The sequence below is a fragment of the Manis pentadactyla genome, chromosome 9, assembly GCF_030020395.1.
Source record: "Manis pentadactyla isolate mManPen7 chromosome 9, mManPen7.hap1, whole genome shotgun sequence".
Classification (NCBI taxonomy): domain Eukaryota; kingdom Metazoa; phylum Chordata; class Mammalia; order Pholidota; family Manidae; genus Manis; species Manis pentadactyla.
In genome coordinates, this window is record NC_080027.1 from 125,228,469 (window position 1) to 125,251,241 (window position 22,773).

General features: G+C 55.2%; 1 protein-coding gene across 1 annotated transcript in view; it reads left to right on the top strand.

Moving 5' to 3' along the window:
* The window catches only part of LMOD1 (leiomodin 1), a 35,137-nt gene extending 13,123 nt beyond the window's left edge, over nt 1-22,014 (top strand). Inside the window, exons 2-3 of the mRNA XM_057508128.1 lie at nt 19,118-20,601; nt 21,333-22,014. Of these exons, the coding sequence (XP_057364111.1) occupies nt 19,118-20,601; nt 21,333-21,642 (1,794 nt within the window). The 3' untranslated portion in view covers nt 21,643-22,014. The remainder of the gene's footprint in view (nt 1-19,117; nt 20,602-21,332) is intronic.
* Nucleotides 22,015-22,773: the final 759 nt, after the last annotated feature.

Here is a 22,773-nt window from a genome sequence, read left to right on the forward strand (position 1 = left end):
AATTGTTGGGAGGAGTCAAGGCCATATTTCCCCTTCAGTTTGTTCTGGACAGAATGAGCCTCAAGACTCATTATGATTTTTCTTCCTTTCCTTGTTCTTCTATTTCCCAGCTCTCTAGGGATCTGAGATTACAGGCTGACATTTTTAGCCTGACCAGATCAAGCTCCCCTATAACCTCTGGGGCCACAGCTATGCATACGCTAAGGAGGATAGTAACCAAGTGCTCTGTATACAGCCCCTGAAGCCTTCAGCTCCCATCCTCTGAATTCTCCCCTACAATGTCTGCAGAAGTTTATCAACTTTGCCTCGAGATCTAGAAAAAGTATAGCAGGTTCCATTCTAGACAACAGGCAAGAAATTAATTCATTATATACAGTGGATGCCCTCAGGGCAGTAGAGGCTTAATTTTCTTCTGGAATGCCAGCTGATCCAGGCTGACAGGGGGCCATCTTGCTTATCTCAAGTTTCCCCAAGATGGACCAGCTCACCTGGTCCAATGGCAGCATCTCCTCCATGTGCCCCTGACTGGTAGCCTGCCTGACTCTGGTCCTTTACTGCACCGAGAAGCATAATGGGTTTCTAGTTCACCAAGAATATGTCTAACAGTGACCTCAGAGTACTGAAGGCTCAAGTGCTCCAATGGTCAAGGATCCTTCAGGTTTCCCTACAGCTCCTGGAATCCTTGCCTTAAAGGCAGGAGTAGGGGGTGGCACACAAGCGTAGAGACGCTGTTTCTCGATGAACTTGCTTCAGAAACTAATTTACAATCGCAGGTTTCCCCCACTACCCTTAAGTAGGGAGTCCTCTGAAACCTTTGTGAGCTGAAATGGCATAAAATGAAGAAGCAGTTACCAATAGCTTATATGGAAAAAAGTGGGGGCGTTCCCAGTCTCAGGAAATAACCTCCCTTAGGCTAGTCTGATACCTTAGGACACATCTCGCTAACATATGCACAGAGTACATCAAGATGAAGCACAGACGCTCTCAGACACTGTTCAGAGCTCTGGTATTGATGCTGAGGCGCTGAGCATGGTTCTCAGGAAGGAGCCTGGAGAGGCCCCCCTCTGCACGGGTCTGTGAGGGTCTGTAAGCTCCTCTATGAGGGTCACTGCCAGACAAAGGCTGATCGCCTTTTCGCTTTGCACCTTTTTTTGTAAAGGCAAAAATCCTCTTTGGATTTCTTTCAGTTAGCAAAAATAGGTACTAATGAAGGTTTTCATAAAATCAAGTGGTGCTTTATGGACTTTTAAAAACAGGGGATATATGTATAATATATTAAGGCTCACTACAGACAATATACAAAACAGGAAAAAAGAGAGAAAATAACCAATAATTCTTTGTCTTTTTAGCTAAAGAAATTAATCACTGCCAAGTGTTTTAGTGTACGCTTCTGTGCGCACTTTCGTAGTTGAGATCGTTTTATGCATTAAGTCACATGAATTGTGTTTTCTGCTTTTCTTTTCCTTATCATAGTAGAGTCATTTTCCCACGTCACTAAAAATTCTTCCTAAAGACCATTTTCAGTGGATGTTATCATAGCTCATCATATGGCTGAGTCAAGCCATTTGCCTAAATTTGGACATTTACATGGTTTCCATTAAATATATTCTCCAAGGTCCTAAACAGATCCCCAGAGCCAAGGCTCCTTCCCGCGGCCTTTGGCGCCGATCCCCAGGGAGATGGCCGGCCACACAAGATGACAAACAGACCCATCAACACACTGCGCCTTATGGCCCGATGGTGAAAACAAAACTCCAGAAGGGGAGAGAAGACTCCCCAGAGCTGGAGCTGGGAACGCAGGGACTGACGGTCACTCACGGGACAGACACGCCAGAGCCGGGAAAACATGAGTGTGCACGTGTTATTCTTTAGAGGATTAAGTTCCTGATGTGGGAACATCTGCTGAGCAACTTCCCTCTCAGGGACGCCCGGGAGAGAGAGAGAGAGAGAGAGAGAGAGAGAGAGAGAGAGAGTGTGTGTGTGTGTGTGTGTGTGTTTACTGTGGGTGGAACCGATGTGCCTGGGTTCCCTTTGGGAAGAGTTGTTCCTACTTAGAAAGAGAATCAAGCCTCCGGCCTTTGGAAACCGCAGGTGCTGGGAGGATGTCAAGAAGGGAGAGGCAGTCGGCGCACCCTCGCGCTTCAAGAGTCCTGCCCCAGAGACCTCACAAAGCGCCAGGGCCAGATCTACCTGAAGCTGCCTTACTAGGCCAAATCATTTTTCCCTCCCAAGAAAAATAAAGATTACCTGGCACACAGAGCCCGGAGGTAAGCACTCAGGTGCTCTGCTGGGACATCACCCCATACGCCCCAGCTCCTCACAGCACAATGATGGAGCCTAATGCCTGGGGTCTGTGTTGAGCCCACAGGCTTCCACACATAATCTCTTTTGATCCTCCCCGCAGCCTTGTAAGGTAGACGGGATAGACAGGCTTTAACCTGCTTGACAGATGAAGAAACTGAGGCTTAGAGAGGTCACCCAGCTGGTGGAAGGTCCTGAACTCTTGTTGCAGCAAACTGCATAACTTAACAGAAAACCACCACCTGTCTCACTGGCCTTTTCAGACCTCCCTGTGCTGGGAGGTGCATTTGCCCATTCAGCATATAGGAAACGTCCACTGTTTTATCTCGTGCCCATCTCCGGGGAAGGTGCTGCTCAGTCCCGGTGGCTGTCTTGGCTGGCAGTCCCCTGTCACTGTGCCACAGCCGGCAAGCCCCCTGCACTCTGTGTGGGCGCTGGCCCGGCCCACCCTGGGGAGTGGCAGCAGTCAGGAAGCACCCCGACTGGCCGGGGGGCACCCCCTCTGCCCAGCAGGGTCCCTGTGCTCTGGCTCCCTTGCCGCCCTTCTCCCTCCGCGGACCCCAGGGACTCGCTCACACAGCTCGCCTTCCCTCTCGAGCGCTGCCACCCACTCTCCCTTGAGGCTCTTCTTCCCAGGCCTGGCTTTGAAAGAGGCTGAGGTCTTTCCAACTGGCCTCTTCCTAATAACACTGGAGCCAATTTCACAAGCCCTTTATCATTAGAGTATTTTTTGTTGCTCATCACAAATGGAAGTAAACAGAGGGAAGTATAACTGGACCACATGGGAAGTGACAGTCACTCTAGATTGGACAGACCGTCCAACATGGTAGCCACTCAGCACACATGACAATGAAGCCCTTGAGATGTGACCAGTCCAGATTGCGATGTGTTGTAAGTCTGAAATTCACATCAGATTCCAAAGGCTTAGCAGGAAGAAAAGAATGTAAAATATCTGATTAATAATTTTATATCGATTACATGCTGTAATCGTATTTTGTATGGGTTCAAACATATTTTGTTAAAATTAATTTCCCTTGTTTCTTTTTACATTTTAAAAGTCTGCTTGCTAGAACTTTTAAAGTTACATATATAGGTCACATTATAGTCCCATTGGATGGTATTGGTCTACAATATGGCATTTCGAATTGTGGTCTCTCATATGTAGTTTGTTTTTTTTTTTTCAGTTCTTTATCCTTTAGAAATTAAAGCAACAGAGGCAGCTCACCTCTGGAGCACACCTGTACTACTCCCTTCTTGGGTGTGAACTTTATTAAACTAGTCTTTGCTTTAGAAAAAGAAATTAAAGCAAGACAAGATAACCCTAGTGTGTAAATAAGATCTTATTTAGAATAACCCTCCTACAAGTGTTTGTATAACTAAGATCTCTTTCAATTACCATAACATTTTTTATTGAGATACAATTCAATACCATAAAATTCATCCTTTTAAAGTATGCAATTCAACAGTTATCCTAGTATATTCACAAAGTTGTGTAACCATCACCACTGTCTAATTCCAGAATATTTCATCACCCCCAAAAGAAGCCCCACACTCATTAGAAGTTACTCCCCATTCCCTGCCCTCACCCAGACCCTGGCAACCACTCATCTACCTCCTGTCCCTATGGATCGGCCTATTCTGGACATTTCATGTAAGTGGAGTCATACAATATGTGATCTTTTAGGTCTAGCTTCTTTCGCTTATCATGTTTTCAAGGTTCATCCATGCTGTAGCATGGGGTTCTGTTCTTTTTGTGGCTGAGTAACATTTCTTTGTGTGGACATACCACATTTGGTTTCTTCATTCAGCAGTTGATGGATACTTGGATTGTTTCTACTTTTCGTCTATAAAAAATGCTGCTGTGAATGCTTGTGTACAAATTTTTGTGTGGACATGTGTTTGCAGTTCCCTTGGGTATATACCTGGGCATGGAGTCACCGGGTCATATGGTAACTCTATCTTTAACTTTTGAGGAGCCACACATGTTTTTCACACCCTAGTTGGTGTGACACTGTGATTTTGCTAGTGTCAGAGGATATTGGCACTTTCCTAACTTACTTTTCCACAGTCACCTTATTTATTCTTGCGGTTTTCATTGTCACTTATACACCTATGACTCCCAGATCTACATCTCAAGCTCAGATCTCTCGAGCCTCAGACCCTGAGTAATGCCGACTTGTTAGGATTTAAACTTTGTCACGGCCACAACAATTGGTCCCCACCACTCCCACCCTCGGCCTCCTCTGTATTCCTTGCCATTATAAGTACCACTATCTGTCCAGTCAACCAAGCTGGCAATCTTGGGGTCCTCTTGCACTCTTCCTGTCACCCCCACTTCACTGACCCTTATCAATTGCACCCCAGAAGTATCTGTGGAACTCATCTCCGCTTCTTCATGCTCACTGCTCAGCCTTGGGCCAGGATCTCATCACTTCCTGCTTGAACTTTTCTAAGAGCCCCCTAACTGGTCTCCGTCCCTGCGTTTCTCCCAGCCTCAACTCCGTTCTGCAAACAGCGGCCAGAGCTGTCTTTCCAGACCAGAAATCTGGTTGTCCCTTCTCCAGCTGAACATGTGCGAGCTCCTGCGCTGCCCGCTGGGGGACGCCCCCAGCCCGTGGTGTGCCGCAGGAAGCCTGTCATGATCTGGCCTCTGCTCTGACCTCTCCTACCACTTCCTCGGCCCCCTCCCCACACAGAGACCTTCCCAACAATCCCTGGATGCTCTGTACCCCAGTAAGTCACATGGTCTGCCTGTCAGTTCCCTCTGCTAAGAAGTCCTTCCCTCGTCCCCTATGCCCAAGTGACCTCCTCTGAAGGAGGCCACCTCTGAAGTGCTTCTCCTGCTTCCTCTAGGCTCTCACTCCTGCTCTGCATCCCAGGGTCCCGAACTGTGTAGATGCCACTTAGCATCTGAGATACAGTGACAGACATCCTCGTTTGCTGCCTGTCCTCCCCTTCCAGCCTGACTTCTCTCCCCCACCCCCACCCCGGTGGGAGGACCAGACCCACGTCCCAGTTGTCCTGGAGAGACCCCACTTAATGATCAGGCCTCTCCCCAGCTCCGCCTGACTCCACAGCACGCCTCTCCCCTCAGCTAGCAGGGAAGCCCTTCTCTGTGGCCTTGGCATGCAGAGGACCTCTGCCCTCCTGGGCCTCAGGAGCTCTAGTGACCCTGCAGCACGAAAGGAGGAACTTTCCAGAACAACTGGAAGTGTCTGAAGCCTGCAAAATGCTGGCTCCAAGTGTGTCATTTTACTAGGGTAAATATCCCCAGGAAGAGTCAGCAGTGGGCAGAGGTGGCACTGAGGCCAACAATTCTCTCTCGTCCCAACAATGCTGTCCCTCCAGAGACTTCAGGAGACTGGAGAAGGCCCCTCATCAGAGCTCAGGGGCAAGGACAGAGAGGGGGACCGGGGGTGTTGATGCTGGTCGGCGGCTCCCAGAGGTTTCTGGAACAGTGCCGGCAAGCTCTGTCCTCTGCTTGCCCTGTCCTGGGCCCAAAGATCTAGAAGGCACACCTACCAGACTTGCAGATTATCTGAAGCTCAGAGGGACAATGAACCTTTAAACAGCAGAAGCAGGATCCAGAAAGTTCTGGTCAGACTGGAATGACGGGCTCAGTCTGATAGCTGGACTCTCCTAGCCGGGAGAAGGGCAGCGTCAGGGAGAGGACGCCATCAACCTCAATACGGAGAGAGCGCCCTGAAAGGAAGGGGCGGCTTTGTTTTTTGCCCCAGGAATGTAGCCCAAATCAGAAGGGCTTTCTCGGTCAGCTTCAGCACAAACACTTGGCTTCCTCGGGAAGGGCTGAGCTCTGTGTCCCAAACAAAGCCTACTTGGTTGGGATACTGTAGGTAGGATTGAAATGATATCTTTTCACCCCAGCAAATACTGATTAAGTGCAAAGCCTCTGCCAGGCCTGGTGCTGAGGACAGAACCAAAGGACCGGTCTGCCCTCAAGTCACTTGTCATCTAGTCTAGGGACAGACAGGTAAACCGTGAAGGGCAGAGACAGCGGTGAGCCAGGCCTGCTGCAGGAGCGCAGAAACGGGGCTCCTAACCCCTGGTCCCGGCCGCCAGTGAGAGGGCCCGTGGGCTAAGTGTGGACGGGCCATTAAGAGGAATGATTGATACTGTAGCTATCTTTTTAAAAAGTTCTGTCTTTCCAGTAATGACTCTATAACATCTTTCTGTGCTGATGGACAGTGACTGCAATGGGGTGGGAGGGTACGTGATAATAGGGAGGAATGTAGTAGCCACAATGTTGCTCATGGGAAACCTTCATAAGATTGTGCATCAATGATACCTTAATTTTTTAAAAAGTTCAATAAAGATGTGACCCAGATGCAAAACAAAACAAAAACGTTCTGTCTTAGAGATGCACACTGAAATAGTTAAGCAGGAAGTGATACACCTGAGATGTGCTTCAGAATCCTGGGAGGATGGGAGAAACATGGCTGGGCACACGGGCGCTTTGAGGTTCGCCAGGCTGTTCTCTCAGTTTTGTGTACAACTGACACTTCCCATAGTAAACAGATAAACAGAAGAAGGAGGAGGAGGGGAAGGGGAATGAGAAGAGGGAGTCAGGCAGAGGCGGGGGAGGGCGGGCAGGAGGAGCACGCGTGGCAGGGCTGCAGCGCGGCCCGTTTGCCCTTCGCTGTGACCGGAGCGCAAGAGTGGAGATGACGCAGAGGCAGGCACATGGCGGGGCTCCTGCGTGCCCAGCTAGGGGGCTGGCCTTCATCCTGAGAGCAGGGGAGCCGCCGGTCGGATTGACATTTTAGGACGCTTTCTCTGGCTGCACTGCAAGATGGCTTGAAGAGAGAAGTAAGACAGGAGGCAGGGAGACCAGCCGGGAGGCAAGAGGTGCTGGTGGCCCCCAGCACAGCAGCGGCCCTGGGGCGGTGAGGGAGCTGCCCTGGCACATTCTAGGAGAGTGGGGAGAAGGAAGGTGGTGAGGGGGCAGGGGGACTCATGGCTGGCGCCCCGCATCCAGGGGTGGCGAATGCAGGCAGGCAGAGACCTGCTCTCCTCCTGACATCTCTGCTCCTGATTCTCTGTTAGAATGAAGACCGGCTACAGAATTTTCAGAACCCAGTGCAAAATCAGAATGTGGACCCCTTGTTCAAGAATAATTAAAACTTTCAAGACCATATGGGCAGAACATTAAACCGAACACGGTGCCCTTGTGAGCATGTGCTCTGGGTGACTGCGGAGGCGGCAGGCCTGGGAATCCAGGCCTGATAAGGCCACTGCAGCCGTGTCTGCTTAGGACAGGCGGGCAGGAGGGCGGCACTGTGGGAGCCGGCCCTGCTCGCAGCCCCAGGTAGTGAGAAGACAGAATGTTCCTCCTGTCGCCCCTTGGGACCTGAGAGGGACCCAGCTGTGGGACACACAGCTTACATTTAGGTGGGTCTTACAATGTTTTCCAAGCTTGAATTGGGATAAAGTGCAGAAGCAGAAAGTAAGCATTTCAGAGAGCAGAGTGTTATAGTGACTTGTTTGTTTTTATAGATTTCCTGGCTTCTCCAAAAATGGGGATGCTACGGGCTTCCCAGTATGAGTCACCAGACCAGTTGGCAAAGCGCCTAGGTCTGCAGAGAGCTCTGGAGCCAACCCTTGGCCGTAGGGGAGACCCCTCGGCCCCAGAGATGGTTCTTTATAACTTCCAAACAGAAACCCAAGTGCACTGACCACCAAGGTCTGGCCAGCGCTGGCCTTAATGTGGCACCTCCCCTTGAAACCCCGCTTCTTTCTCCACCAGCGTGAAGTGCAGAAGCCCTTTCGGGGAGAAGTAAGAGCCTGGGCAGAATACAGACGTGCTGCGCCCTCCGTCCTTGCTGATGCCTCTTGGTGGCTCCACCAGGGACGCGGGGAGGAGCAGGCACCCCCCTGCACCCCCCCAGGTCTCCTTCCTGCTTCTTATTTAACGTCCCTTTCACAAGAAATTCTTGCCCTTGAACACTCAAAGCAGGCAAGAGTCGCCATACCCTTTGGCAGACTTCAGTGGAACATTCAGTGAGCAAGTCCAGCCACCCAGTTGGTGCATCCCTGTCTTTCCCCAAATATGCCTCCCACCCCGTCACCCACAGGGCAAAGCAGACCCCGGAAGGGGCAGCCCTTCCCCTCCGTGCAGCCTGGGCTTGAGCAGGACTGCCCCAGGAAATGTCCTCCTTTCCCGGGTTCACAAGCCCCTCGTCCTGGCCCCTACTCCAGGCCCCCGGAGATCGTCCTGGGAGGCGTAGAGTTTGTGTTTATACTGGAGTTGGAGGCGGGGCCTGAGACCCTCTCGGTCCTGCTGGGCACATCACCGGGGCCGACTTGTAATAACTGGAACAGAAGGGTGGAGGGGCAGGCTCCATGCAGCAGCTGGCAGACCAGCCAGGCTGCAGGACGGGGTGCCACCAGCCCACGCTCTGTCTCCACCCCCCCCATCCCTTTTTGCCGCCACTGGCCTGAGGGGTCTTGTTTTTGTTTTTCTTTTTTTCCTATGAAACTGAATTATTGAAAGACAATTCTTTTTTATAAAACAACTTTTGTTTTACCTGATCATAAAAATAATTTAGACATTAGATGATATGTTTGGAAAAAAAAAGTCAGATTGCTACCTCATATCATACTCCCAAATAAAATCCAGCTGAATTAAAGATCTAAGCTAAAACCTCTCTAGGGCACAAACCAAGGTGAGCATTTACTGGGAAAACGGAGGGAGGAAGAGCTTCCCGAGTGGTGAGAACATCGCTGCGGACAGAGCGCAGAGGTGTGGCTTCCTGCAGGAACCGGGAGCGGCGGAGCTGGAGCGGGGCTGAGCAGAGCTGGGGGCAGGGGGCAGGGGGCAGGGGGCAGGCGGCGAGGAGCAGGCCCTGGCGGAGGTGAGCGGCACGGTCAGGACAGGCCTTGGGGGTCCAGACTTCCTTCTGAGGGCACTTGAGCGCCTCTGCAAGGTCTGAGGCAAGGAAGTGAGTTGGCGGGTCTGTCCTCTAGAAGGTCCCTGTGGCTGCAGAGCGGAGACTGTCAGCGACACCGGGCAGAAGGCGACAGTGGGCTGGGCTCGGGGCACGGCAGTGAGGACGGGAGAGGGGCTCACTGGCACGGTGTTAGGGAGGTGGCGTCATCAGTGTGCAGGAGATAAGGGAATAAAACTGTCCTTATAAAATAGGTCCATCTCACAGCTTTTCTCCCAAGTCTCCTGCAATGGGATAGAAGGGGTGAGTGGGTACAGAGAGGTCCACATTGCCCCCCTGCTCCCCCCATCCTCTTCCCACCAGGGTTTCTGCTTTGAGCCAACAGATGTTTGGGGGAGCCACTCAACAGAGAGGGAACAGAGCAGGGGCAGGGACGTGGCAGGGAGAGACGGGGAGCTCAGCCCTGAGATACGTGGACACAAGGGTCTGTCTGAACCTCTACAGTGGTGCCAGGCTCAGAAATACAGCTTTGGGAGGCATCCAGACACAGAAGGCAACTGATGCCAGTAGAGTGGGTGAGATCACCCAGAGAGAGGGTCTAAAGGTGACAACGAGGGAGGCTTAAAATAAGACCTTGAAAACACCCACATTTAAGAGGCACACTGAGGAAGGTGGCCTTTGGGGGGGCTGGGAAGGTGTCCGAGTAGGAGGAAGACCATGAGGGGGAGGAAGGGAAGCATGTCCGAAGGAAGGGCCTGGTCCACAGTGCCCAGTGTTGCCCAAGCAATGAAGCAAGATAAAAAAAATAAAGGCTGTAATCTGATTTAGCAGTAAGAGGGTCAGTAATGATCTGGGCGGAACTGATTCCCAAGGCATGTTGGGGGCTGAGGCAAGATCGAGTTGGATCCGGCAGTGACCAGGGACCAAAGGAAGGACTGTGTGGGGAAGTCGGCGTGGGAGTGGCAGAGACAGGCAGAGACAGAAGGCAGCGCCTGGGCGGGCTGCAGGGCTGAGGCGGAGACCGGGTTGCCCTGGGAGGGACGTGAGCATGTTTACGAGGTGGTAGGAAGGAGCCAGGAGAGAGGGAGAGGCTGCAGCTCAGGGAGAAGGCGTGGGGGGCCCACGGGGAGGGGGTGGCCTGGGCAGGAGGAGAGGGGAGGAGCATGGAGGTGAGGCTGCAGGCGTGACGGTGAAAGTTGGGGGTTCCACGGGGTGGTTTCTATTCATTCCTAGGAAATAGAGGAGATGGGGGTGGAATGGGACAAGAAATCTGAGGAGGGAGAAAGATGCAAACAGATGCTGTGGAGGCCTGGGAGAAAGCTGTAAATGAGGGAATCTGGACCAGTAATGCCGGCTAACTCTTGCCAAGAGCTTCCGTGCGTTCAGCACCGCCGTAGAGGCTCCACGGGAAGCACTTCACTGAAGCCTCACGACGCCCCTGGGGAGGATTATGACCCCCCCCAGCTCAGAGAAGAGCAAAGTCTAGACACCGGGCATTCTGACCCCAGAGCGAGTGCTCAACACCCGTGTCACCCAGGAGGGCCAGGCTGCGGAGTGAATGGGTGGCCCGCCCTGGGCGGGTGCTGTTTGCCCAGCATGGCCGGCAGCCTGCCAGCTTGACACACTGGACAGGAGAAGAGGTGCAGCAGTCAAGGTGGGGGGTTAGAGAATCAGAATTGGGTACCCCCCAGCTCCACTGCTTCCAGGTGTTCACCCCAAAAGAATTGAAAGATGAGAGTCCAGGTGTTTGCACCCCCATGCCCACAGCAGCATTATTCACAATAGCAAAAAGGGGGAAGCAATTCAAGCGCCAGCCCTGGATGAATGGGTAAGCCAAATGTGGCAGATACATACAACGGAATATTATTCAGCCTTAAAAAGGAAGGAGAATCTGAATGTAAGTTTTTTGAGGTGTCCTGGCTTAGCAGGGAACATGCAGCAGGACTTCAGCCTCACTCTTGCCAACGTGCTATCCTCAGCCACAAGGGCTCACTGGTAATTTCTAATAACTGAGTTATTAAGGAGACTCCAGCCTTGTCCTGAAAGATGGTTTGAGTAGTAGCCCAGAGAGAAGCCACTAAAGAAAGGAGCTAACAGATGACCTAGCCTGAAGCTAGCAATTCTCTGATTTGGTAAAACAAACTTGATCTCTCCCCAACTGCTCTGTACTTTGGGATAAAGAGGGAAAGATGAAGAGTAAAATGACCATCAGTGCCCCCCACACCCACCCCAACCTCCCACCTCTGGCCCCACGGGGCTGGCCTTCTCCTTGTTTACTGGGTTCCTCATGGCCCGTCACTGGGGGGCAGGCTCGGGGAGCTGGCCTGGCTTGCCTGGCTGCCTCTCAGCTCCCGCCCCTTCCCCGGGCTCTGAACATCCTCAAGGCGCAGCAGACCCAGGGGGACTTCTCAGGGTGGACTCCGGGAGTGCTGCTTACACAGGTTTGGCCCTGCAGCCAAACCTGACGTTGGACCAGCCTGGTCTGGACCCAGGGCTGGGAGAGAAGGGGACGGGAGCTGGGAGAGCCACCAGCAGAGGGCACACACCGGACAGGGCACCTGCAGCCGGAGGCCCTGAATGAGATTCTGTCTTGGCTTGGTCTCCTCGGGAGGGGATGTGAGTAGCTTAGGAACGCTCGACGGCTGGCCCTGCTGAACAGCAGAGCACAGGTCTCTTTCCAGGGGTGCGTGGAGTCACATGCACCCTTCCTCCTGTAGCCTGTCCTCTTGTCTGACCCTGGCTGGGCTTGTCCTGCACCTTGTACGTGTGCCTGGTGAGCAGCTCTCAGCAGCCCTGCTCACGGAGTCCCCACTGGTCTAAGTGGGACAAGTGGGGGTGGGGGTGGCTCTGGGTGCTGGGTGACAGAGCCGAGAAGGCCCAGGCCCAGAGTTCTCAAACCCATGGCCAGATGGGACGCTGAGCCCACGGGATCTGTCTCAGCCATAGGATCTGTCTCTAACAGCGGCGAGTGGGAGGGCGCCCCTTTCACCTCCAACACCCACCTCAAGGGATAGAGTTTTTATTCATCACCCACTTGTTTGTGCTCAGTTCCTTAGTCTACAAAGTTTCTTGCCCTTCGTCATTCCAAACTAACATTTGGCTTCATCTGGTAGCCATCATTCACCCACTCATCCATTCATTCAGCAGCTATTCATCAAGCATCTACTAGGTGCCAGGCACTATGCTATCTGCTGGGGATCCAGTGAATAATAAGGCATAGATTGTGCCTGTGGTCTCATGGGACAGAGTGACAGGGGCCAAGACAGGGGAGGGAGGAAAGGATGCATCTGGGCCGCCTGCAGCGCACAGCTCTGCTTAGTTCCGGGACTGCATGGGCCTGGGCTTCTCAGCTCAGAGCTTACCAGGTGCACACAGGCCCCCAGGGGCTGCCCTAGATGAACCCAGGGAAGCCCTGATCAGCTTGGAGGCTTTCTCCTGGCCCACTTTCTTTTGGAGGACCAGGAGACATAAGTCTCCAGCATTGCTTGTCTTGTTTAGTGGACGTGAATTAGTTCATACACTGTCACGCCCCCAGGGCTTCAGGCTGGGGGCAGGCGGCAGGCTGTCTCTGGTGTTGAAGGGCCATACGGGGCCAGGCCCAGGGTCTCTTGGAGCCTGACACCTGTCCATTTCTGATATACTCCACATGGATTACTTGGGGATGGTGTACTTCAAGTATTTACAGAGCAACTGTGATGTGCAGGCGCCCATGCTGGGCATGCTTATGCTCCCTCCCGCCCTGCTCAGGGCTGGGAGCTCCAGAAATGCGTCGTCACTAGCCTCAGCACAGTAAGGTGGTTCTGCAGACCCCATATCATATGATACAGTACCCAACCCCAAATTAGGAACTCCATTTACAGCCCATTTCTTAGGAGATTAAGTCTGCTCCAGTTATGGCGGGAGCGAAGTGTACACGTGGGTCTTTATGTACAAGCCGTTGAACACCCCTAAGAGTATGTTGCCAGTGATGGGAACCCAAGGGGGTGGAGTTAAGGCCCCACTCCACCCTCACTCCCCACTGCCTTCCCCTTCTCCAGCCGCCCTCTGGGGTCTCAGTCTCCCCATAGGCCCCTTACAAGCTGGGAGGGGTGATGGAAGGGGGCTCACAGACTCGTCCCGCCAGGACCCGAGGAGACAGTCATTGCTTTCCCACAATGGGGGGGCTGTGAAATAGGGGAAGCAGGCCAAACATGATCCACCAAAGGGCAGGGCTGGGAAGCTAAAATAGGGGGTTTCTGGGAGGCGCTGAGGCTGTGTCCCTGGGCCACTACCAGAACAGGAGTCAAGGACCTTCAGTCTGGGAATGGCTGAGGGGGGCTGCAGGCCTTTTTAGGGAGGTGGCAGTGATTCTGCGGGGACCTGAAGGGACATTCTCAGCTGAAACAGTGACTCTCAGGGGGATGACTGCTCTACGGGGTCCACTCCCTTGGCACCCTCTGCCACATGCAGTTGATGTCACCTGGTCCCCCTGTCTGCCATGCCCCCTCAACTGTGAGGGCAGGACTGTGTCTTAGGTGGCGCCGGGCCCTAGAATGGTGTTGGAACGTGCCCCCTAATGCCCGAGTCAGTGAGCGGGTGAATGAGCAGGGCCAGAAGGAGTCTGGTGGGCTGGCGCTAGAGGAGAGACACCTTTGTACCCCAGGCTCAGCACCAGTCCCTAGTGCTGGTTGTCACTGTTAGTGGGGGTGGCCCCTCTTCCCCTCACACTCCACCCCTGCCTCTGTCACCCTAGACTTGGGGTGGGGTTGGCGGAGACTTCCCCAAGTAACCTGGGCCCTTTCCAGCTTCTAGTCCTCCGGGCGGTTGCCAGAGTTTGAGATGTGGTCCTTTCATTTTTCACGTTAAAGTATAAAATGCAGTTCTCCCACCCACTAGGCAAGTGCTTCCTTTCAGCTGCTGAACAATACTAGGGCACAGAGCAGGGGAGCCGGAGGGCCCAGAGGGGGTGGCGGGGAAAACCCTCCTGCCTGCACTTCTCATAAGGGAAGGCCCCAGATTCATGGCAGCTTAACTCTCATTCAAGCGCCTCTGGGCATCTGGACCTTGGGTTGGGTCCTGGCTCTGCCACCTGCAATCCATAGAGGAGGTGCTCTAGATTGGTCAGTTCCATCTGGCATCTGAGACAAGGTTCAGAGAGGGTAAGTAACTCACGCTAGGTCACACAGCTATTCGGGGGTGGAGGTGGTATTTGCACACAGGCCAGCTGCCTGCAGAGCCAATGAACTCTCATGCCTCTGTAAGGAGAACTTTCCAGAACAATTCCTGACAGCTCGGCAGGGAACCTGTAGCTTTCCAGGGGTAACATCAGTTGTTGCAAGACCTGTAGTTTTGTCTGATGAGCTGGCCTTGGCCTCACAGAGGACTCCTGCCCCACAGATCTCAAGGGAGACAGGCGTTGCCATCCCACCCAGGACTGCCAGCCTAGGAATACACTTTCCCCAAAAGGCAACTGACCTTTCCGAAACTCCTTGTCAGGAGAGTGTAGAATCTTTCCTGGTACAAGACAATAAAGAGTTGGCACTCGATGCAGAACGGGGCAGGAGGCCGAGGAATGAATCTCCTTGGTCCCCGGAGCCCTGCTAACTGCCCTACCCTTCATGCGGGCCCTGTGAAGGGGCTCCAGCCGGTGGCCAGCCGCTCCCTGCCCACCCTTGTACACAGATGACCCTGGCAGCTGTGGTGCCTGATCCCAGAGGTCACCAGGTGGCTGGAGGGAGTGGAGCCAGAGCCCCTGCCCTCTGCCAGCACAGCCTGATGACAGGGGCCGGGGAGGGCGACCTCATGCTCTGAGACAGGGTGGGGAGCAATGGGGGGCACTGGGACAGGACCAGAAGGAGCAGGACTGGCACATGCCACACGTTTCCCTGATGCTTCCTGGTAAATAACCCTGATCCCGGAGAAACGGGAAGCGGGCCACAGTCCAGAGCCAAGGTAGGAGCGCTGCCTTCCAGTGCGCTCCCTCCACCCAGTCACCGAGATGCCGCCAGTGCCCCCAGGGACCTCAGCTAAAGCCTGGGGAAACCCCAGAGTCCCTGCCCTCAGCCTGGGGCTCCAGCTGGTGTATTCTGGACACTTCCAGACAGAAAGCCTGCGGGACTGTCACCAGGCAGCCCTGGGGGACACACAGCAAGAAGCTGGCCTTGAACCACTGGAGTGGGCATCGCCTTAGCCATGCTCTGGAGAAGGAACAATGTACCTGCATTCGTGGCAGCACTGTCACAGGTGGGGCACTGCCAGCCAGTCCTGCCCTCTGTGGTTCTGCCCGCTTCTAGGCAAGTGGCAAACCAAACGTTCCTGCCCCTTTTGCCTCCCGTTGGAGAAGTTCTCCCGTGCAGATGCCCACGTGGTGGTCAGCATGAGCAAATGGGGTACAGCGAGCAGTACCCAGTGGGTCCCAGTTTCTGGGGACTTGCTGAGAGACAAACAATTCTTTTCCCCTCTCTCTGTGGCCATGAAGGTTGTAAAATGTTCTCTGTTCAATCAGATAAAACTTCTAGAGGAAATAGCATCAGAAAGTCCAAGGTAAGAAAGGGATGCTGTGTTCTGCCCATCCAAACCCACCAAAGTCATTCAACTTGGATTCAAACCCAAGTGACAGACCCAAGGCAGCGATGTGGCCATAACGCCTGGAGGAGGTGGGGGAAGGGAGCTGCCCCCACCTCTGAGCCTGCCGGCCAGGCCTCTGCAGTGACCAGAGGTCGCTAGAGCTTTTCAGAGGCCATCCTCTCCACTACCCGGCCTCCATGACAGATTCCCAAACCCCGCCCGTGGGCTTTCGCTAACCATAAAGCTTTTCCCAAAGGGCAAAGGAAGTTACTGCTGCTTAGGTCTCTCCTTGAGAAGCCCTTGCTCTGTGGAAGTCCTCTGTTACATCTGACCTAAGGGACACATAGTTGAGTGCGGCCTCGAGACAAAATAACCACCAGTCTAGGAGCAAAAGAAGCCGGCCTGGCCTGCTTTCAGATCAGCAAGGAGGCAGCGCTGCCCTGGGTGAGGAGCCCTGGGTGAGGAGCCCTGGGTGAGGAGCTCTGCTCAGCAGAAACCGAGCCCGGACGCTGCGCTCCTTCTCCTTTTAAGGCAACGTCTGAGCTCTCAGGACTACGAGCTGCAACAAGCCCCAGCCCCACTCATTCCTGGTTGTTTGCAGGAAACTGATGATTAATCAGCCACCCCCCCCACCCCAGCCCACCAGCCTGTTTTTCATTAGGTTCTTTTTAAAGGGTTGGCACACCTCCTACAGAACAGACACACGGCAGATCCAAGCCAAGCAGACCCTGGTGGGGCAGCACCCTAAGGCGCAGTGGGGAGTAATCCTGGGTGACGACCAGGCGGGAGGTCAGGTCTGGGCTGTCAGGACAGAAAGAGGCTTAGGATGCTGGAAGGAAGGAGCCCTCCTGGGGGGCAGGGAAGGGTCTAAATTGGAGTCTGGGTCTCAAAGTGGGCGGGGCTGCACTGGGAGAGGAGCAGGCGGCTCCCAAGCTTCTTTGGGCAGCAGAGCCCACAGGCACCTGAGGGATGTGGGCAGGCTGGCAGGTGGCGCTTTTGCCCCTGTGGAGGTCAGAGAAGGTGCAGTTGACTTGGTGGCCGCTGGACAATCAGGTCTGAAACCCAGGGCTTCCTGACCTTGCCGGGCACAGCTGGTTAAGTTACAATTTCCCTTCCAGTGAGGCCTGCGCCTGTCACGGGAAGCCTGCAGAGGCAAGCTGGGCAGTGCACAGGGGTCTCTGAGGAGCTCTGCACAGGCCCGTCTGGGAGGGAAGGAAGGAGGGGCTGGCAGGAGTCTTGGCCCTGGGGGCCTGAGCACTAGGGTGTGGGCTGCCCAGTCCTCACCTCAGAGCTCCTAGGACAGGAGGGAATTCCCTGGCTCCACGGCGGGCAGGCGGATCATCAGGAGTACCCCGAAAGGGCTGGCCCATTGGGCTTCCCCATTTCATTCTTTTTGCAGTAAAGTCACCCCCACTTCTGTCCCCAGCCTTCAAAAGGTGACCTGAAGGGTCAGACCCGTTCTCTGGGAGCCAGAGTGAGGGCTGTGGGGGCTGTCTGCCCCTTCTCCATCGGCACAGACCCAGCGAGACACCCCCCCTTGCGGCTGGCCCTGGGGCCTGGGGGGCGCATTCCAAGGCCCCATCTCACCAGGCTCCATGCCCCTTGGCTGCCTGTTGTGCTTCTAGCAGCGAAGCCAAGGACTTTTGCTGCTAAATAAACCCTGGGGCTGGTCCCCAGCGGCATGTGTTTGTGGTGCAGGTACAAACTGTTTCCACAGGACCCGCCCGCCCTGTTCCCTCTGGGAGGGCTGGCGGGGAGGACGGGCTCACCCACGGTGGGCGGGGCGCTGCTTTTCCACCCCTCCTCCTCTTCCCATACCCAGACTGGGGGCTCTTGAAAGACAGAAGACTGTAATGATCAGGCCATGGTCTCTTTCTCCTAAAAAGCCTTTAGGAAAGGACATCACGATGTCCCTCGAGGGCCTCTCCCGGAGTCGAACAATCAAATCTGATATTGAACCTTAGTTAACCCTGCTGCCTCCCCAGCTCCTCTGATGGGGGTGCGGAGCCCCTCTGATGGAGGAGGAAACGGGGCCCTGTAGACCTGCAGCGCGACCCGAGCTGCAGGTAAACTCAAGCCTCTCCTGAGCTCAGCTGACTCCCTCCCGAGGCCTCCCTGAACAACTTCTCGGTGTCTGTGGGTTCGAAATGGAGTCACCGAGCCCTGCGCCCCAAATCCAGCAGAGTCCTCCCGAGGTCAGACCCTAGGGTTCCAGGCCTCCTTGCACAGAGGTGTTTTGTTGTTTATTTTTATTTTTTTATTTTTTTTTATTTTTTATTGAAGGGTAGTTGACACACAGTATTACATTAGTTTCAGGTGTACAACACAGTGATTCAACATTTATATACATGATAATTCTAGGTACCAGCTATCACCATACCAAGTTGTTACAATATTTTGACTATATTCCTTATGCTATACATTACATCCCGGTTACTTATTTATTTTATAATTGGAAGTGTGTTTATATATATATATATATATATTTTGTGAGGGCATCTCATATTTATTGATCAAATGGTTGTTAACCACAATAAATTTCTGTATAGGGGGGTCAATGCTCAATGCACAATCATTAATCCACCCCAAGCCTAATTTTCGTCAGTCTCCAATCTTCTTGTTGTTTATTTTTTTACCAAAAATCAGGACACTATTGTGGTTTTTTCAAAAAGCCATACATATTTGATGTAAAGATACATCTTTCATTCTGATCTATAAATACCCCTCCCTGGTAAAATAAAATCTTAGCAGCCCTACATTGGTTCCCCCAGCTTTTTTTTTCTGAACAGGTATTAGTATAACCCCAGTCTGAGAATCGCTCACCTGCCCTTGGCAGCAGGCTGGGCCCAGGTGAGGCCCTGGCACCCAGAGGAGCACAGGATGTAAGGGGCACCAAAGAGCTCAGGGATTGAGATAATCGGACATTACAAAAAAATCAGATTTACTGCAGAAAAAATCCATGATGAACAAAAATGCAAAATTTTAAATAAAGACAGGACCAGTATTAGTAAGTTTTCCTGTTGCCTCAGGTCCCCACATGGCTGAGCAGGGCAGCACCTGCAGGCCCGCCTCTAAGCCACCGGGCAGTGAGGGGCAGTCGGCACTGGGCCCGAGGACCCTCGGGGGGAGGCACCGCCAGGGCCCCTCAGGTGCCCCTTGGCCCTCCCAGGACCCTGGGCTCTGCTCTCTGCGTCTGCTGTCCGGTGCTTGGTGCCTTGAACCCATCCCTCCACTGTGGCCTCAGGACAGACGGCCCTTTGGGGGTGCAGGGCAGCTATGAAGCGCTCCCCACGCTTGTCCCCATACTCACTCCTCTCCCTCCACAGCCAGTTCTTCATGTTTGTTTTTCTTTCCTGAATTCTTAGGAAAGCAAGCAAGTGGAGACCAAGACAGAGGCCAAGAATGGAGAGGAAAGGGGCAGAGATGCCAGCAAAAAAGCCCCGGGCCCCCGACGACGGGACGCAGACCTGGGGAAGGAGCCAGAGAGGGGCGGCTTGGAGAGAAGCTTCTCAAGAGACAAGGATGCAGCCGACGGCAGGAGCGGGGAGAAGCCCAGGGAGGGGAAGGTCGTCAGGGGCCTTGACAAGGGCCGGGTCAGGGCGGCCGTGGACAAGAAGGAGGCCGGCAGGGAGGGACGGCGGGAGGAGAGGGCGGCCGCCCCCAGCGAGGAGGAGAAGAAGGGGGGCGGCAGGGGCGCCGGCCTGAGCGGGGACAAGGGCCGGGAGACGGAGCAGGTGAAGGAGACGAGCAGCCGCGAGGGGCCGGCCAAGGGGAGAGACCCCAGAAAGAGGGAGGAAGTGAAAAGCGGGGCGCAGGCAGACCCCAGGAAGCAGCAGGAGAAAGTGAAGGGCGGGCACACTGACCCGAAAAAAGAGGATGAAAAAGTCAGAAAGGATGAGCCCCTAAAGGCGCAGGGGCCCAGGGAGGACGACCAGCCCGGATCGCCAGGACAGGCAGCCCCCCGCTCCCCGCCGAAGCCCTCGGAGGGGCCCGCCGCGGCGCAGGAGGAGGAGGCGGCCCCCAGCATGTTCGACGAGCCCCTGGAGAGGGTGAGGAACAACGACCCCGGGGTGACCGAGGTGAACGTCAACAACTCGGACTGCATCACCCCCGAGATCCTGGTGCGCTTCACCGAGGCGCTGGAGTTCAACACGGCCGTCAGGGCGTTCGCGCTGGCCAACACGCGCGCCGACGACCACGTGGCCTTCGCCATCGCCCTCATGCTCAAGGCCAACAGGACCATCACCAGCCTGAACCTGGACTCCAACCACATCACGGGCAGGGGCATCCTGGCCATCTTCCGGGCGCTGCTGCAGAACAACACGCTGACCGAGCTGCGCTTCCACAACCAGCGGCACATCTGCGGCGGCAAGACGGAGATGGAGATGGCCAAGCTGCTCAAGGAGAACACGGCGCTGCTCAAGCTGGGCTACCACTTCGAGCTGGCCGGGCCGCGGATGACCGTCACCAACCTGCTCAGCCGCAACATGGACAGGCAGCGGCAGCGGCGGCTGCAGGAGCAGCGGCAGGCGCAGGGCGCCGGCGGCGAGAGGGGCCTGCTGGGGGTGCCCGGGGCCGGGGCCGCGGCCAAGGGCTCCCCCGGACCGTCGCCGCAGCCGTCCCCGAAGGCCTCGCCCAAGAACTCGCCCAAGAGCGGGGGCGCCCCCGCCGCGCCGCCCCCGCCGCCCCCGCCCTCGGCACCCCCCCTTGTCATGGAGAACCTGAAGAACTCGCTCTCGCCGGCCACCCCGAGGAAGGTGGGCGACAAAGCCCTCCCCACCCAGGAGAAGAACTCCCGCGACCAGCTGCTGGCCGCCATCCGCTCCAGCAACCTGAAGCAGCTCAAGAAGTTAAGCAGTCGGGGGGCGCGGCCGCGGGGCCGATGCAAAGGGGGCGCTGCGGAGCGCGACGTGGGGCTGCACGTGCATCCTCCCGCCCCCAGGCAGGCCACAGCCGAGGCCCCTTGGAGGGAGACCCGCGCACTCCGAGCTTCTAACCTCTCCACCCCGCAGACAGACATGTCTCTCCTAGAAACGCAGTCTCTACACAGCAGTTCTGCTCAGGGCCTTCCTTTAGGTCTCCCCCCCGCCCCCTCCCCCCCATTCCCAAAACGAAATGCTCTTTGCTTTACGAATTCCCTCTTAGGACCAGCCAAGTCCTACAGGTCAGTTTACCCCTAAGGTCTCTGGGAGACGCAGCGTGCAGGAGGGTCCGCCTGTGACTCCCAGGTGCCAGGGGCGCAGGGGTCATCCCTGGAGGGTCTCCTCCAGGCTCCGCCTCCCTGGTAACGGGTCGGCCACCCGCCCACCTGACTGGAGGTGGCAGCTGCCCCTGCCCTGGCACCAGCATCTGGATGTGACATCATGACGTAAAGGACGACCTCGGTTATAATTCCGGTGGTCATTTGATGACATCCCATTTTTACAGAAGAGGAAAAATGTTCACTCTGTGTCAACACCCCACTTATTCTCCCCACAGACGTACATGGAGGCATCTGGCTTCCAGGGAGAGGGTGGCGAGACGACCCCCAAGGCCCCGGGCTGAGCTGCCCTCTCTAAACTGTCCATTTTGCCCCTACAGGTGGAGGTGCCCAAACTCCTGCAGTAGGACCAGGATGCCAGCGCCGAGACGGCCCAGCCTCGCCTCCCGGGGCTGCCCGCCCCGCCCGCTCCACCGTGGCTGTCCCCAGGCTGCCCTGGCGGGGCTGCAGGCCTGGGGCGTGCTCGAAGGACGCCTTCTGTCTTCTCACTCTTCTCTTCTTGTCTCTGAGGTGCTCCAAAAATATCTTTTATACCTGGAGCTGTTTCTGGACAAGAAGAGCCCTTTTAGCACGTCACTGGCAAGTGGCAGAGCCCGTGTAGCTGGCAAGATATCCCAAGGGACCACATGACCAGCCCACCCCACTGCCCTCCAGGGCCAGGATTCAGGCCTCTGAGGAGCCCTTGGGGCAAGGCTGCTGGGCTGTGTCACTCTGTGCGGGGCAATGGCGAAAGATTCGGGGCCATGAGGGCCCAGGGAGTGGGAGGAGAGGCCGAGGGCACCCCAAGCCCCTCCTGACCACCCGTGGCAGGGAAAGCTGGCCTGGACGGGCAGTGCCTGGTGGGGAGTGGCTCCAGATGGGGGGAGAGGGACAGACAGCAGCTGGACCTGAACGTCTGATGCCAAAGCAGACATTTTCCTCACGCCTGCCTGCTGTTGTATAAATAGCTGTGTATCTGTTTTTCCATAAGATTTTGATAATATATGCAAGCCTTTAGCCATGGATGCCTGTGCGCACCTCTGTACTGTGCCACAGGCCCTGATGCTCACCCTGGTCTCCCTGGAGGACTCCAGAAACTCAGGTTCCCTCACGTGCCATCTGGAGCTGACCACAGAACAAGTTTCCATCTGCAGAAGGTACAGTGCGAGGGAGAGATCTGTTCCCTGCATCCCCTGTGCCTGGAGTCACTAGCCAGGGCTGCTCTTGGGGTGACAGGGCAGAGTGGAACACAGGGCCCTGGGATGGCTATATTAGGCATGTTCAGGGGAGGCTCATTCCATGACTCTTCCTAACTGTGGGCTCAGGGCCAGCTCCCCACAGCAGCCACAGGCCCGGGAAGCCAGCCTTAACAGGCAGAGACGGCAGCCACCATCTGGGGAGAGGACCGACGCCAGGGTACCCATCACCCCCACCCCCTGCTCACGGTTTGCACTCCCCGCCGGAGCTGCGGGCTGCTTTCCTGCCCTGATAGCGCCCCGCCCCTTGGTTCTGTGGAACTGCAGCCTGGCGTCTGGGCCACTTGTAGGTTTTTCTGGCTCCAGGTTTTGCCTCAGTGGCAGGGAGCACAGGAGTTCGTCTTTGGGGTAGAAGTGGGTGACCCTGCCAGGAAGCAAGGTCACTGTGCTAGGTCTGGCCAAAACCAGAGGGCTGACTAGTCCCCAAAACAGAGCTCAGATCTCAGGATGCACCCTGCCCCCACTCCTCCCCACCGCCCAGTAACCTAAACAAGGGTGGGGCCCAGGAGAGGGGAACCAGACACTT